The sequence below is a fragment of the Liolophura sinensis genome, chromosome 3 (genome assembly GCF_032854445.1).
Source record: "Liolophura sinensis isolate JHLJ2023 chromosome 3, CUHK_Ljap_v2, whole genome shotgun sequence".
Lineage (NCBI taxonomy): Eukaryota > Metazoa > Mollusca > Polyplacophora > Chitonida > Chitonidae > Liolophura > Liolophura sinensis.
This window is the reverse complement of record NC_088297.1, coordinates 7,944,542-7,962,210: the sequence shown is the minus strand read 5'-3', so window position 1 is coordinate 7,962,210 and position 17,669 is coordinate 7,944,542. Positions and strand designations below refer to the sequence as shown.

The 17,669-nt window shown below is 39.9% G+C and overlaps 1 protein-coding gene across 1 annotated transcript; it reads right to left on the bottom strand.

The window, feature by feature from the left end:
• Nucleotides 1–221: 221 nt before the first annotated feature.
• On the bottom strand, nt 222–17,233 carry LOC135464094 (uncharacterized). Its single transcript, XM_064741585.1, has 10 exons — nt 17,147–17,233; nt 14,272–15,134; nt 12,398–12,701; nt 11,100–11,210; nt 9,255–9,446; nt 6,189–6,476; nt 4,336–4,613; nt 2,485–2,621; nt 1,296–1,356; nt 222–670 (listed from the first exon to the last, which is right to left on the bottom strand). The coding sequence occupies exons 2-10, from the start codon at nt 15,118–15,120 to the stop codon at nt 575–577; spliced, it is 2,316 nt and encodes a 771-aa protein (XP_064597655.1). The 5' UTR covers nt 15,121–15,134; nt 17,147–17,233; the 3' UTR covers nt 222–574.
• Nucleotides 17,234–17,669: the final 436 nt, after the last annotated feature.

Here is a 17,669-nt window from a genome sequence, read left to right as displayed (position 1 = left end):
ATACATGAATGTTTCATATACCTGAGCTTGTCTGTATATGATTTTATAGGATTTATATACATGAATGTTTCATATACCTGAGCTTGTCTGTATATGATTTTGTAGGATTAATATACATGAATGTTTCATATACCTGAGCTTGTCTGTATATGATTTTGTAGGATTTATATACATGAATGTTTCATATACCTGAGCTTGTCTGTATATGATTTTGTAGGATTAATATACATGAATGTTTCATATACCTGAGCTTGTCTGTATATGATTTTGTAGGATTTATATACATGAATGTTTCATATACCTGAGCTTGTCTGTATATGATTTATATACATGAATGTACATGTAACAACAACTGCATCACACCAATGTTACCAAACATTGCATAACACATTTTCGCGGTTAAATCTCCCCATCTCCATCTTCTTCAGAGCCACATGGTCACACCACCAGTGGCTGACACATTTACAAAAGGGAAAGGTAAAATTCCCCGTAGCAATAACAATGAAACCAAACAGCAAAACTGACATCTGCATTTCTTTGATTGAGTCACCCACTACAGGAGAGATAGCCTGGTCTACAGATCCATCAAAGCTCTGACAAATTTCATCATGTCTTGGATTGAAGTTAGATCCAGGTTTTTCCTCAGCAGGCTGTAAAAAGTCTCCGGAGCCTGCAGAAGAGAAAATGAATAGATCTACATGTATGTATAGATACACTAATTCATGGCAAACTCAAATTTGGTTGGGCCTCCGTGGCTCAGTTGGTTAGCGCCCTAGCGCAGCGTAATGACCCATGAGTCTCACCAACGCGGTCGCTGTGAGTTCAAGTACAGCTTATGCTGGCTTCCTCTCCGCGGCTGTACGTGGGAAGGCCTGTCAGCAACTATGGTTGAACTTCCAGTGTTAAATCCATCTTGAGAGATTTTGCAATTCGTAGATAACATGTTAAATTTTTCACTAATATTAATTTTTTTAGCTAATAATTTTTTTTAGCTAATTAACTAAGTACATATATCCTATAAAACCACCATGTACACAGAAATCAGGAGCCTCTCACACGCAGGCCGTGAGTTCAAATCCAGCTAATGCTGGTTCCTCTTCAGTTGTATATGGGCAGGTCTGCCTGGATCATGCAGATGGTTGTGGGTTGGCCCTGGCCTCTGTCTAGTTTCCTCCCACCATAATGCTGATAGCTGTTGTGTTAGTGAAATAATCTTGGGTGTGGGGCAAACACCAATCAAACAAATGTTAAACAAAAGCAATCAGCTAGCACCATAAGCTTACTGACAGACTTACCTCCCTTCTGAGCTCCTTCAGGAACAATAACTCTTCACCAGATAAAGATGTCAGCGATGGCCTGAAAATGAGAGATTCCCTATGACATGAAATGGCTGATGAGTGAGTGAGTGAGTGAGTGAGTGAAGGAATGAGTGCTTGGGGTTTAACGTTGTGCTCAATAATTTTTCAGTCATATGACAATGAAGGAATCCTTAGGGTGTTTGTAATGTACCTCCTTGTTGCAGGACGGATTTCTACTGCTCTTTTATCTAGTGCTGCTTCACTGAGACGGCTTGCCCAAGGCAGGTAAGCTGCCCAGCCCGAGCCATTATACTGATATGGGTCAACCAGTCGTTGCACTATCCCCTTCATGCTGAACGTCAAGCGAGAAAGTTACAGCTTCCTCTTTTAAAGTCTTAGGTGTGACTCGACTCAGGATTGATCCTGGATCTATCTCTCCCAAAGTGGACGCTCTACCAACTGTGCTACCCGGGCCGTTAAAATGGGTGATGAAGTCAGTGTTAAAATGCATGTACACTTAACCTATCAACAGAGAATGCCCTATTTTCCTGGTAAATTATTTTAGAGAAAAGACAACACTACACCAAGTGTATGAAAGAAAGTTTAAAAGGCATAACTTTTTATAACTGTGATGTTGCAGGACAGAGACATCTTAGTTCAAAGTACTAAGTAAAATCCCGCACATTAGGAAAATCGAAGGCGACGCCATGTCATCAATTTTAACCAATTAGATGTGAATTATTTCTATCTAAGAACGCTCATATTTCCGCTAACATCAATCAAATCTGTTCTCATCTTTTAACCATATAAGAGTGGGATGCTAATGACGCCTCTTTCTAACACGGCGCCTCCCAGGACGTCATAAGCAATCCAGATTAAAAATTGATTTGCAGAGTTCAACAATGGTTATGCTTATGAAAGACCCTCACGGTTTTATACAGAGTTGCCTGAAAAACAACAGGAATATGCTAAATAAAAAGTCTAACCAACCAATTTACAGGCTGACAACCAAAAATGTGTACTAAACACAGCAAGAAACTCACGACCATTCACAGGTTGGATACGTCCACGTACGGACGAGAGGGGTAAAGTGTTTAAAAAAACAGCTCACTAACCACATATACATGTACATCAGCACTTTCCCACAATTTTTTTTGCCACAAGCTAAACATGAAAGGCATCTCACTTCTCTATGCTTTTTTCCTTCAGCCATGCTGTAACTTCCTTCTTTCCCCATTTGATTACCTCCCTTCTTTTGAGAGATCCTCTAGGGGGAGCTGCAGCAACAACACCACTCTGCACAGGAGGTATGACGGCTACCGGCTGAAACAGAGTTGTACATTATAAGCATGAGAGATTACTTAGTGATTGCTGAGAGACAAATGTATAAAGACACATATCTCCTATATATACAGAGGGGTACTGAAGGCACAGAATGATTAAAACTCTGGTTCACTATGACTGCCCAGCCCTTGGCCAATGAGCATGATTGGGTTGCATATTTAAAAGGCAGCTCTCAATATTTTGGATGCAACTTCAAGTCAAGAGGTTTGTCGGAGATACATAGCTCACTCTGGGCCTCTGCTTTTATCCACCCGTGAACCCGACTGCCGTCTTACATGTGTATTTTATTGGTGTTTTACACCGTGCTCAAGGATATTTCACTCATACGACGGCGGCCAGCATTATGGAGGGAGGAAACCAGGCAGAGCCCGGGGGAAAGCAATGACCATCCGCACGTTGCTGACAGACCTTCTCACTTATGGCTGGATAGGAAACCAGCATGAGCTGGACTTGAACTCACAGCGACCGCATTGGTGAGAGGCCTCTGGGTCATTACGCTGCACTAGTGCGCTAACCCACTGAGCCACGGAGACCCCCTTACATGTGTAAATGAAAACATATGAGTACGATTTAAAATACCAATCAATCAATCATTTTATATAGAAAATGGTGTTGCAAAATGTAGCAACACTGACACATACAAAGCACTGTTGTACATCATATCTGTACAGGGGGTCTCCGTGATTCAGTTGTTCAGCGCGCTAGTGCAGAGTAAAACATCAATCAAATAAATAAATAAATAAATCTGTACAAAGTATCAATGAAATGTTTTACCTTGATCATACAGAGGGATATTTTCAATACTGACACTGTAAATTATCTTTATTTGGACAGCAATATACTAAAGGGTTATGCATATGGGGTGTACATATCTTGCCATGTAGCTTTTGTTGAACTCTGTTTGTTGTGTGACGTTTTCAATCAACGTCAGAAGTTATCACTGCAGAAACTAACATGTCAAGGTCATTCCATCAAACGCCTTCACTCCAATTATCGCGTCACACTTACAGGTAGAGGAAACCAGTGCCCGGGCTAAACAGCCAACATTTGGCAAGTTACTGACACACTTTGCCATGTGTGATACCAATCTGCACATTTTATTATATAACTATAAATGAGGTCCAATGAAGTCGGATTGTACTAGGTGACCGTCCTGTACTTGGAGCTATGGGATCCTGGAAAGCCATATTTTTTCATACTGTATGGTAGCAAAGGGAGATAACTTTATGTGCTAAGGCCAGCTGCAAACCCCCTTGACTTTCCAGGTTTGCATGGCCTGGAAAAGTCATGCCAATTTCCTGGTTTTTCAAGGTTTTCAAGGCTCTGTACAAACTGTGAAAGCTAGACATGACCCTTCAGTTAATATAAATACAGGTGCAAATGTACATGTATAAATTACCAAGGTGTCTCCGTGGCTCGGTGGTTAGCGCACTAGCACAGCGTAATGTCCTAGGAGCCTCTTACCAATGCAGTCATTGTGAGTTCAAGTCCAGCTCATGCTGACTTCCTCTGCTGCTGTACGTGGGACAGTCTGTTAGCAACCTGCGAATGGTCGTGGGTTTACCCGGGCTCTGCCTGGTTTCCTCTCACCATAATGCTGGCCCTCATCGTATAAATGAAATATTTTTGAGTGCGGCGTATAGCATCATTCAAATAAATAAATAATCAAAAAAAACCATGACACTACACTCACTCCTGTGTCCACTTCATCTCTAGGTTTATTGACCTCTTGTTTTCCTTGACCTTTGACCTCTGCTTGACCTTCACCTTTGACCGCTTGTTTTCCTGTCAAGCCCTTTGGCCCTAATTCTTTTTGTAAACTTTCCAGTTTTGATTCGAAACTGTACTTCCCACTGAAATCAAAGAAGAGCTTGGACCCAAGTAAAATGCCCAGCCACCCGTCTGGCCTGTAGCTGTCCTCCATCAGCAGAGGAATTATGGGTACTCGCCGCTGAAAGGCATATTCTGCCTCTGAAAAAACAAAAGGAAAACATGACAACAAAAATACATGTACCCTATTTCTTCTCACTTTTAGGACAGATACAGGTTGTGTTGAAAGCAAGAAATTATTCATTTATTTATTTTATTTCATTGGTGTTTAACCCCGTACTCAAGAACATTTCACTTATACGACAGCAGGCAGCACTGTAGTGGGAGGAAACCAGGCATAGCACAGAGGAAACCCATGACCATCCGCAAGTTGCTGGAAGACCTTCCCACATACGGCAGGAGCGGAAACCAGCATGAGCTGGACTTGAACTCACAGCGACAGCATTGGTGAGAGGCTCCTCAGTCATTACGCTGCACTAGCATGCTAACCAACTGAGCCACAGAGGCCCTTAAAGAATTACATTTCTCTCTCAGCTTTTTTGGAAAGTAAAGACCTGAATATGTTGGTCATTAGATGCACTAGCCACGTGAAAGATATAAATTAAATATTCCTGCTACAATAACATGTATACTGTTTAAAAAGAGCAGACCAGGTGTTCCAAAAATTACAAGAATTAAGGTACTGGTATGTAATTATTTGGTGTTTTCAACGATACACGTACGTTGTATATGGCCATTATATAAATTTGAAGAAGCTTAAAAAAGAAAAATCGTTCATGGTCAAGAGTTATCATGCATGAATAAACTTTTTCAGACTTATTTTTTTTAAAGATTGTGAATGCATTTAGTGATGAGAGGCCATGTCCATGTATGATTATCATTTCCAACCTTTTAACAGTAACTAGTTACAACTGGTCTGCTCCAAGCTGGCCAGGTACACACAAGGTTGATGGTCTATAAACATGAGTAACAAAAGGTGAACAGAGCAGGACACAAAATACTCTGATCAAGTAAAGTGGACAAAGGAAGACAAAGAATACACTAACATGAAGATGCAGATTGGTAACCACTATCCAGGGAAATTGCTTTACTTTTTTTAATGTGTAGAATGTTTTTAACCAATTTTATGGTGGGGGCCTCCATGGATCTGTTAGCGAGCTAGCGCAGTGTAATGACCCAGGAGCCTTTCACCAATGTGGTCGCTGTGAGCTCAAGCCCAGCTCATGCTGGCTTCCTCTCCCGCCGTATGTGGGAAGGTCTGCCAGCAACGTGTGGATGGTCGTGGGTTTCCCTCGGGCCCTACCCGGTTTCCTCCCACCATAACGCTGGCTGCTGTCGTATAAGTGAAATATTCTTGAGTACGGCGTAAAACACCAATCAAATAAATAAATAAATAAATAAATAAATTTTATGGTGGCTTGCTCTGACCATATCATGATGAGTGATGATATTCAGGTTTCCGACACTAAACACAATATACTGCTAGACTTCTTCACTCCAAGTTCTTCACTCCAAGTGCATATAATATATATGCAGACCTCACTGGTCTTAAAACAGATTTTACAAAGAAACAAGATATGACGTCACTGATATCCACTGACTAAGAATCCAATATTTGATACATATTTTACGCCGTTTTTATCAAAAAGAATCAATCTATTTTCCAGGACATTGTAAACCTTATAGTCTTTTGTCTGGCAACCTTTTCTGACCTACCTGCCCTACAGTTGGGACTGTCCTTATACCTCTGTGACATACAGATGAGGACAGCTGCGGAATTCTCCACTGCCTCCGCCATTGCCTGCAGAGTTGAGCCTCCCATGTAGTCCACATCCATCCAGGTTTTATAGCCTCGTGTCCTAAGCTGGTCCCGTACCTTCAGTAAGACGTCCTGCGAATCCCACTGGTAACTGATCATCACGTGCTGGACATCCTCTGCGTCATCCTTTCCTCCGCTTGAATCCTCAACAGAATGATCAGGGCGGACTTCTATCAACTCCTCACCTGACACAAATACAGACAGTTTAGGCAAAAAATGAAAAAGTTGTTTCTTTGGGCTAACTCTACATGTATCCACTTGAATCCTCAACAGAATGATCAATTCCTCACCTGATGCGAACACAGACAGTTTAGGTAAAAATGAAAAAGTTGTTTCTTTGGGCTAACTCTACATGTATCCACTTGAACCCTCAACAGAATGATCAATTCCTCATTTGATACAAACACAGACAGTTTAGGCAAAAATGACAAAGTTGTTTGTTTGGGGAAAATCTACATGTATCCACTTGAATCCTCAACAGAATGATCAGGGTGGACTTCTATCAACTCCTCACCTGATACAAATACAGACAGTTTAGGCAAAAAATGAAAAAGTTGTTTCTTTGGGGAAACTCTACATGTATCCACTTGAATCCTCAACAGAATGATCAATTCCTCACCTGATACAAATACAGACAGTTTAGGCAAAAATAAGAAAGTTGTTTGTTTGGGGTAACTCTACATGTATCTGCTTGAATCCTCAACAGAATGATCAATTCCTCACCTGATACAAATACAGACAGTTTAGGCAAAAATAAGAAAGTTGTTTGTTTGGGGTAACTCTACATGTATCTGCTTGAATCCTCAACAGAATGATCAATTCCTCACCTGATACAAATACAGACAGTTTAGGCAAAAATAAGAAAGTTGTTTGTTTGGGCTAACTCTACATGTATCCACTTGAACCCTCAACAGAATGATCAATTCCTCATTTGATACAAACACAGACAGTTTAGGCAAAAATGACAAAGTTGTTTGTTTGGGGAAAATCTACATGTATCCACTTGAATCCTCAACAGAATTATCAGGGTGAACTTCTATCAACTCCTCACCTGATACAAATACAGACAGTTTAGGCAAAAAATGAAAAAGTTGTTTCATTGGGGAAACTCTACATGTATCCACTTGAATTCTCAACAGAATGATCAATTCCTCACCTGATACAAATACAGACAGTTTAGGCAAAAATAAGAAAGTTGTTTGTTTGGGGTAACTCTACATGTATCTGCTTGAATCCTCAACAGAATGATCAATTCCTCACCTGATACAAATACAGACAGTTTAGGCAAAAATAAGAAAGTTGTTTGTTTGGGGTAACTCTACATGTATCTGCTTGAATCCTCAACAGAATGATCAATTCCTCACCTGATACAAATACAGACAGTTTAGGCAAAAATAAGAAAGTTGTTTGTTTGGGCTAACTCTACATGTATCCACTTGAACCCTCAACAGAATGATCAATTCCTCATTTGATACAAACACAGACAGTTTAGGCAAAAATGACAAAGTTGTTTGTTTGGGGAAAATCTACATGTATCCACTTGAATCCTCAACAGAATGATCAGGGTGGACTTCTATCAACTCCTCACCTGATACAAATACAGACAGTTTAGGCAAAAAATGAAAAAGTTGTTTCTTTGGGGAAACTCTACATGTATCCACTTGAATCCTCAACAGAATGATCAGGGTGGACTAATATCAACTCCTGACCTCTTACAAAAACAGGCCAAAAAATAAAAAAGTTGTTTGTTTGGGGAAAATCTACAAGTATCCACTTGAATCCTCAACAGAACCATCAGGATGGACTACTATCAACTCCTGACCTCTTACAAATACAGGCCAAAAATAAAAGAGTTGTTTGTTCGGAGTAATCACACACAGTCAGTGGAATCAATCCATTCTTCATCTGATACAGATCTTGCTTGTTACATGACCTCCTGTGGTCACCCTTCCACTTTGCTGTGGTCATCTGCTCTATTATAATTGCGGCCATTGGGCAATGAGTTGAAATAGTGCATTTATTTATTTGCCTGTCTGACTGGTACATACATACATGTATGTTGTACTCATGCCTATAAAGTTCTAACGGATTGTCAAATTTGTAATCTCAATTTGTTCACTCATTGTCGCCTGTTCAGTCTGGCATAAAAAGACCAGAAAATTTTTAAACCATTCATGCATTTAACCGACAAGAGGAAATTATCTTTTGGTTTCAAGTTAGCCGTCCATCCCTAGATATTTTGGACCAACGCTTATCTTTTTTTCTCCTTCAAAGTCGTCTTCAATAAGAGGTATATGCGTCAAAGGGAGCAATGCGCATTTACCTCCCTTGAAAGTGTGATTATCTGCCCTGACAAACGTCACATCCCCTCAAACAAATGTCAAGTTTGGGAGATTTGTTGTTACTTTGCGTTTGAATACATTATTTTACGACAAATCAAATTCTACAAAGGCAACAGGTCACAATTTTTTCTCCAGTTCTTGCAAAAAAACCATTTTACATCATCTGGACAGGATAAAAGGGGTTCAATGGAGACAATGCAGACCAATAGTCTATGTCAACCATACAGGTGTAAAAAACCTCACTGATCACAGGATTTTCTTTTTCTAATGAATCTGGTTTTTGATGTATATCTATTCCCAAAATGCCAATGCAGTTTCCCATTAATGGTAAGCCCCAAAATAATGGCTTACCATTAATGGGGAACTGCATTGGTTTCTGAATTTGGCTAAAATCTTAAACACAAAATGTGAACTAAAACCAATATTAGCTAATTTTTGAACAACTGGGCCCAACAGCTAAGCCTGGGACTTACTTCAACCAGTCATGTCAGTAATAAGTTTAATTGATCTTGTATTAGAACAAGACCGGTATTAAGATTTAATCCTGGCTGATTAGGTTTTAGCACACTTTTGAACAACTGACCCAACAGTATTAAAATTTCTTCCCTGGAAAGCACTCACCAATATTATGGTAATCTTGTTTGTCTCTTAGCTTGTATCGCAGAGTCCACAAAACTCCCTGTGCTGCTTTTCTCACCTCCACGCCAGGAGACTTCTCCAGCTGTACCAACCTGTCAATCAACCCTGGTTCCTGTATGATTAAATCCTTGTTCTCATCATCAAAGGACAATGCCCATAATGCCTTAACAGCTTCTGTAAATTATGACAAAAAAAAAACAAACAAAAACTCTGTCATATCTAAGTGTGAGAACAGCATTCGGGTTCCATGGGTTGAGGCCAGATAATGCTTTAAAGTACAAGACACCTTTCGTTTTCACTTCTTTATACGGAGTTTAGAATTTGACCTAACCTACAACGGTACAAGAAATGACGTCAATGGTGATAGCTGGCAAAACAGCTTTGGAAGGCGGACCCGAACTGGGGGCGCTGGCTTGTTCCCTCATTTCAAGTGTGCTCATCGATAACATCAGGTCTGAATATTCTTTAAGGTTTATTAAGAAATATAAAACATGCCTCAAAAATGAAAAATTTTATCTCACCGTTTTGGCACATCTTTCTTCATTTTCCTGTATATAAAACCATACTCTTTGTGTTATAGTATCATTTCATGTCATTTTTAAGGCTTCACCGTTGTCAATTTTAAAATATGCTGTTAATGAAACTGCCTTCTACATGCACAAGGCTGAACCTAAACCCTGAGTTATGGTGATTTTCTAAGGGCATCATCAAACTAGATGCTGTGCTACATGTATGTCATATATGCCACATATACTGTAATTGTATGGCCACTCCTACATGTATGTCATGTATGCCTCATGTACTGTACTTGTATGGCCACTCCTACAATGTATGTCATGTATGCCTCGTACTGTACTTGTATGGCCACTCCTACATGTATGTCATATATGCCTTGTACTGTACTTGTATGGCCACTTCTACATGTATGTCAAATATGCCACATGTACTGTACTTGTATGGCCACTCCTACATGTATGTCATATATGCCACATGTACTGTACTTGTATGGCCACTGGTACATGTACGTCATATATGCCACATGTACTGTACTTGTATGGTCACTTCTACATGTATGTCAAATATGCCACATGTACTGTACTTGTATGGCCACTTCTACATATATGTCAAATATGCCACATGTACTGTACTTGTATGGCCACTTCTACATGTATGTCATATATGCCACATGTACAGTAATTGTATGGCCACTGCTACATGAATGTCATATATGCCACATGTACTGTACTTGTATGCACTTTCTATCAGATTTATACTGTGCCGACAGCTTAGTGGGCGTCAAGATACTGAAATGGTAGACTTTGCTCTATTTTTTAACCAAATGAATGTTTATTAAAGGGCTTGTGATTACACGAGTTTATTACCATAAACTTTAGACTGAATAGTCATACGTGGGTTCAATGATAAGAATGAAGTCGAGACATCACAAGGTAAAATGTAATAAAGGTTTCACAAACATGCAAGCTACTTGCCAAAGACATGAAAGATCCCGGCAAGTGGATCGAAAGCTTGTGAAACCTTTGAGCTTTTTACCAGATGTGTGAAGTGATGTCTCCACTTCATTATGATACACCTCCTTATTTACGTTTAGCTCCAGGCATTTCTCAGTCAGCATAATACAATATTGGAAAGATGGTGATATATGTAATGCCACTAAATCATAAGGGAAATTGCTTTTATATTACATCACTTGTAGCTTCATTTCAAAGTGGTTCACATTCTGAACTTGTTTCACTGATTCCAAACTTTCAATATCCATGAGAGTTTTTCAATCATTTACTATTAGAGTACAGGAAGAATTTGACTTACCTTGCTGCTCTTCCTCATTTTCAACATATGAGAGTTTCAACAACAAAGGGAGAGCACCTTCCCTTACCAGCATTTTCTTGTTGTTGTCGTTTGTTGCCAATTTTGCAACCCCTATGAAATGTGAATGCAAAAGGAGGGAGAAAAGACATAAATTGTAGCCTAGAGGTAGATGTATGCTGAGACAGCACTGAATACTAAACAACGTAAAATAGCTTATTAGAATGAATAGTTGTAGAGAAGAAATTCTTACAGTATTTAAATATTTTCTTAAGATATTTCTCTCGATACATTTTCAACGTTAAGGGTAATACCACCAAACCTGTCTAAACCTGCTAAAGGTTCGGATTGGCATGCCGCCAGCTCATCACTGCAACACCTCTATCGCAATGTTAGTATTGCACTAGCTCGAATCTACCAAGCATGTAGAGGTTTTTTTTTATTTCATGGTTGTTTTATCACCATTCTCAAGATTTTTTTACTTTTACCTTTTTGATGGTGGCCAGTATATTATGAGTGGAGGAAACCAGATTTCTTGGAGGAAACCAGATTTCTTGGAGGAAACAGGTATTACATTCTAGAAGCAACAACTTTTAGTACCTGTTTGTTTAATGCTGCCTCAACTTTTCAAAGTGGGATACATCATATACAGTATACAAGTACATGTATATGGTATAAGGCAAGTGTTCTCCCACGAAATTCATGTAAGACTACATGGCAAATGATAATCAACAGCTTCTTGCAACCCAGACCATGAGAACAATCATGATAATCCCCAGTTTAAGGCCAGGATTGAACCAGCGATTTCTCTAAACAAACTTTGACATACATACACATTACGTATGTCATCTCACATACCCCCCTACCGGCCCGGATAGCACAGTTGGTAGAGCATCCGCTTCGGGACCGGTAGATCCAGGATCAATCCTTGATCGAGTCACACCTAAGACTTTAAAAGAGGAAGTTGTAACTTCCTCGCTTGGCGTTCAGCATGAAGGGGATAGTGCAACGACTGGTTGACCCGTATCAGTATAATGGCTCGGGCGGGGCGGCTTGCTTGCCTTCGGTAAGTCGTCTCAGTGAGGCAGCACTAAATAAAAGAGCGGTGGAAATCTGTCCTGCAACAAGGAGGCACATTACACGTACATGCACCCTAATGATTCCTTCGTCGTCATATGACTGAAAAATTGTTGAGAACGACGTTAAACCCCAAGCACTCACTCTCACATACCGCCCAATACAATCTTAAGTTGACACGCACACACAAACTCACTTAGTATTAAGGTAAATTGTCTGCTCACCATGTGCTAATTCCTTAGCTGACCATCCCATATTTCTCCTCCCAGAATCCTGCAGAGCTTTCCCCAGCCTGACAAGCAAGAATTTGACGGCTTCCACGCTGGTATTTATCAGAGCACTCTCCTCTTCATCCACCAAGTTTGCCAGGGATAGGATGGAGGACATTTTGAATCTGTCCACATCCACGGTGAGGTAGGGCAGCAGGATGGTGGTGTAGTCCAGTTCACGCAGTCTCTTGTAGGCTGAGTCCACAGAACTACTGTTGTGTGTGAAACCCAGCAGGTTCCTAGTCATCGTGTCATCAGTCTATGTACAAGAAAGGTGAAAACCACTGGCCTTTGGCAAGCAACTGAATAACTCTCCCTTACATATTTGTACCCACATGTGCAGTGTAAATCTAGGATCCAGCCCTGGGTGGGAGTTCCAGTTATTAATTATCTAATGAGAAACATGAAAATTAGAAAAAACCTACTTTTCTAAATAAAGTCAAGGTAACAAATTTCCACCAGATCTAACCTTATGTGACCTGACCAAAGCTATGCACTCCTCAAAATGTGCCATTTACATGGGAGGGTGACCTCAACGGGGGTAATTTGATGCGGTCTTATTTCTGGCTCTTTATCAGTGAAAAATTCTGTGGAGTACAGCCTTAATTAAACAATAATCAAAGGAATAAATATATAAATATTAATAACACATGTATTCTGAAACATTTCACAGGGGAAAGAGAGGGCTGCTTTCCACTGAAAGATACGTCATACATTTAATAAAGATATTCATTCAAGGCTAATTATTTCCAAACAAGAGTTCAGGTGAACACAACATATGCCACAATAAATGCACTTGTACGAAATGTATAAAAGAATACCAGCAGCTTTGTGGTGAGCATAAGCCCTGAGAGGAATCATCATGGGCGTTGATGATAGGTATGTAGTTACCATGACAACAACGCAAGTGAATAGATGTGTCCACAGCAAACGAAAACTGTATGCGGAAAACTGTTGGAGTTCTAGCACGGACACAAAATCATTTCTATCTATATAGTACATATAAATGGCTATCTGGTTACCATGACAACCCGGAAAATGGATAAATTCGAGTCATGACGCATCGTCATCTGTGTATCAACATGTACATGTATGTTTCCACCAAAAATTCAAACTCTGTGTGGAAAACAGTTGGAATTGAAGTCTGGACTCAAAATCATATCTATTGACGTAGTACATGTATAGGTAAGGAAAATGACTATCCGGTTACCATGAAAACCACAAAAATGGACAAATGTGAGCTGTGACACATCACCATCTGTGTATCTATGGGTCCACCAAAAATTAAAACTCTGTGTGGAAAATTGTTGAAGTTATAGCCCAGAGATGAAATCATATCTATTTATGAAGTATACATAGGGTCATGGCAATCTGGTAACCATGACAACCGAGGAAACAAGCAATTGTGAGTCGTGACAGATCATCATTTGTGTATGTATGTATCAACCAAAAATTAAAACTGTCCATGAAAAACAGTTTGAGTTATAGCCCCAGCAAAAAATCTTATCTATTTATATAATATATATATATATATATATATATATATATATATATACAGACAATGGCAATCTGGTAACCATGACAACTGCAGAAATGGACAAATGTGAGTTGTGACACATCATCTGTTTATTTATGTATCCACCAAAAATGAAAACTAGGCGGAAAACATTTGGAGTTACAGCCCGAACACGAAATCATATCTATTTATAAAGTACATGTATATACAGGGAAACTGGTGATCTGGTAACCATGACAACCTCGGAAATGGGCATACAAAAAATGCATTTGCTATCAAAGAATGGCCTTTATACATGTACATATAATCTTACCTTGGGAAAGGTTTCATCAGATGTTAGTTTCTTGTGGAATGTCACCAGCTGTTCTCTGATGAACTCAAAGAAACCCGGAACGGCTGAACAAGCCTCTGGAATGGCTGGTGTACTGTCAGAATAGTTGAACAGGATGATAAAAGCATTATACAATCTGTAAAATATTTTCATATCCTGTTTGCCATCATCATTCAGCCAGCCGGTTGTTAAGTAATCCCTAACTATCTCACAGAGAATAGGTACTAAACCACTGTCGACAAAAAACGTCCCCAGTTCTCGTCGGCTTTTGGTAGCCTTTTCTGGAGAGAGACGGCTGAAACTGAAGTAAATTTTCTTCAATTCAAGCAAATTTTTCCTCACCACCGGATTATCTCTGTGCGTATCAAAAGTGTAGTTCTCAACAACTTCTTTCGCAAGAAGCTTGCCTTCTTCAATTTTTGCCTGAATCTTTTCTTCCGACACCTCTTTAGATCCATTCTCTCCACCATTTTCTTCCTCTGTCTTGATGGTAATGTTCGTGGCACTCTGTGAACGTTGAGGATTACTGTTAGTCAAGTCAGTTTTTGCCGATACTTTACTGTTCTGTGCATCTTGCTCTGTTGGCTTGGTTTGGTTCACTGTCCCTTGACATGATGTGTCACGTTCAGGTACTCCACTCCCACTGTTGACAATAGAGTTACTAGGTTCGTTTCCTTCAGCTCCATGTGCTGTAGAAGCTGTTTGGCCTGGAGTGCCTACACCAGTTTGTATATTTCCGCTTGAGGGTAGTCTTTGATCTATTCCTGCTTCCACTTCAGCATCTATGTGACAGGGCACAGCCCGTGCTTTAGCTGAATTTGATCCCATCATACAGATACTATCACCTACAACGGAGATATGAAATGAAAGCTTTAGGACCAAGTAAAAGTGTACTATATCTTACAGGACTTCACCGTCATTCCAGTTCAAGATCTTCTTTTTACTTTCTCAGAGCAGTTCTGCAGTTCTACCACCTTGCACCTCTCATACTTATCATAAGTCTCTTGCAAACGTACAAATTTGCACAGATATGTTGACTATAATTTGGCAGCGTCACCTTCCCTTAGCAGCCTGCCAGCTACGAAGATCATTGTCCCATGTTGATGAAACCACCCAGTAATGGTGAACACATCCTTCACATAAACAAGGTGATCCCACTCCTGAACGTTACCAGCATTTGGCACTATCTAAATCACTGCAAAACTCACATCTGTGTCAGTGAAACATTGCAGCAGGTGAAGGCTTCAAAATGGCAGTTCCAAGTGTAGCTTCTGCGGAAAGTCAATGGTAAATTGTTTATGTTCACCACAGCCACCATTACAGGTTGGTTTTGTTTTAACATGGATTGATGATCTTTGAGACCAGCAGGCTGCTAAAGTATAAAGGCCAGGCTGAAATTTCTCAGGTACGAGAGAGCAGAACTCTGGCAAAATAGTCCAAAAAAAATGAACAGTTCTAAGATTATATCTCTAGTTTATTCATTTATTTCTTTGATTTTTTATGTAGTTTTCTGTGGTACTCAAGGATATTTCACATATACAGTGGCGATCAACATTATTGTGGTAGGAAACCATATGGAAACCCATTTCCATCTGCACGTTGCTGGCTGACCTTCTCACATATGACTGGAGAGTAAAACAGCATGGACTGTAACGGAACTCACAGTGAATGCACTGGTGAGAGGCTCCTGGGTAATTACGCTGCACTATTACGCTAACCACTTGGTCACAGAGGCTCCCAGTTCATATCACTTGCATGGCTAGTGGAGTATGCATGTAACAGGTATAGTACACACTCCTCACAGCTTACGTGCCACTCAGACTCTCTTGCTTTACATCACATCACTAGACAAGCCTGACCTTTGCAGCCTCTGCAACACATGTAAGCTTGTTTAGGCTTGGCCTCCACACTAGTGTCCTCATGCGAAAGAATTTAACCAGCACTGATTAATAGCATTGTTTCAGTTGTTGGTTGTGCATATTTTAGATAAAAAGAATGCATGTGTGTAAAGTACCAGAGTATTATTTGAAACAAACGTTGAAACATATTGTTTGTGGTTTCTGTAAAAGTTTTGCGCTGGCTTCCTCTCCGGCCGTACGTTGGAAGGTCTGACAACAACCTGCGAATGATCGTGGGTTTCCCCGGGCTCTGCCCTGTTTCCAACCATCCAAATAAATCCAAGATTTTCTGGTCGTTGCAGTGATCCAAAGCATAAAGAGCGGCGCATGCTCTGTAAGTCTAACGAAAATGTATGTAGTAAGCCAGGTCAGAGGTTCAGGCTGAGCTGTCTGCTACCCTGCATCAAATAGACTCCCTTGTACGGAAAGGTAACTAACATGGCCTACAGAAGGTTGGAAAAGTGAGATATTCACATAAGCGAGCAAAAATTACTCTGATATCAGTTTCCTTCTTGACTGGCTGCAGAACTGTGGTGACACCACTACTAACAATAAAACTAAATGCAACGCTGTATGGCACAGCCAACATAAAATAGCAGAGCAAAGCCACGGATATGTAGTATAAAGAATATGCCCGTACAGGTATCACGGAAATGTACTCGAAATCAGATTCTTCAATATCAGAACATTTATCAGCATTTTCCTCCTAGCCTTTATCATCAGACAATATTAAGGAACACTACCCTGTTTTACCCTTGCTGAAGATAAAAAGAAATAGACCATCTGGCTCTGTGTATGTGTTTAATAAGGGTAACCGAGACACCATCTGATATTTCTTTTTTTACTTTGTTGTTGTTGTAACGAGCATCTAAGCAAGACTGAACACGATTTTAGCAGCAGTGTCCCTTGTGAAAACCGTTGAAAAAGACAGATAAGAATTACTGAGTTGGTTTGCAAACCTCTTCGTAGTCTGTAACTTTTGTCATCTGAGCTGCTTTAAACACATTTCCATGTGTGTGTTTTTTCTGTCCAACGAGAACTGTTTTGGCAACGGATCGTCTTTTTTGCCTCCGAGAGCTGGAGAGCTCCTATGTAATATGCAGTGTACAAAATTATACTTTTTTTAGACTTTCATATGTTGGCATCCCTGTTGACATATTGTCTTCAGTCTGAGCGAGATTAAAATGCAAATTGGCAGGTAGTATGCATGAATAGATACAGTCCTGGAAAGGTATTTCTTTAAGTTTCAATTTTGGAAATATGCCGTATATAGGGCCAATACATGAGGGCATAAAGGGATACAGAGCTAAGGCATGCGTAGTTCTGTGGTGCTACATGTATGTTTATAACTACTATAGGCCTACCGTAGGCTGATATATAGCTAGCTATAGGCTACTTGTAACACATAGATTATACATTTTACCTTTCTACCTTTTTTTGTTGTCCCATTGTTTTTCCTCAAATAAAATTCCGCATCAACTA

Excerpts from the sequence above, each read along its gene's own strand:
- LOC135464094 (XM_064741585.1), bottom strand. The coding sequence starts at position 15,120 with ATGATGGGATCAAATTCAGCTAAAGCACGGGCTGTGCCCTGTCACATA. Across the intron at positions 12,702-14,271 it reads CTGATGAAACCTTTCCCAAG|ACTGATGACACGATGACTAG; the intron begins GTAAGATTATAT and ends TCTTGTACATAG. Across the intron at positions 2,622-4,335 it reads GAGATGAAGTGGACACAGGA|CCGGTAGCCGTCATACCTCC; the intron begins GTGAGTGTAGTG and ends ACTCTGTTTCAG.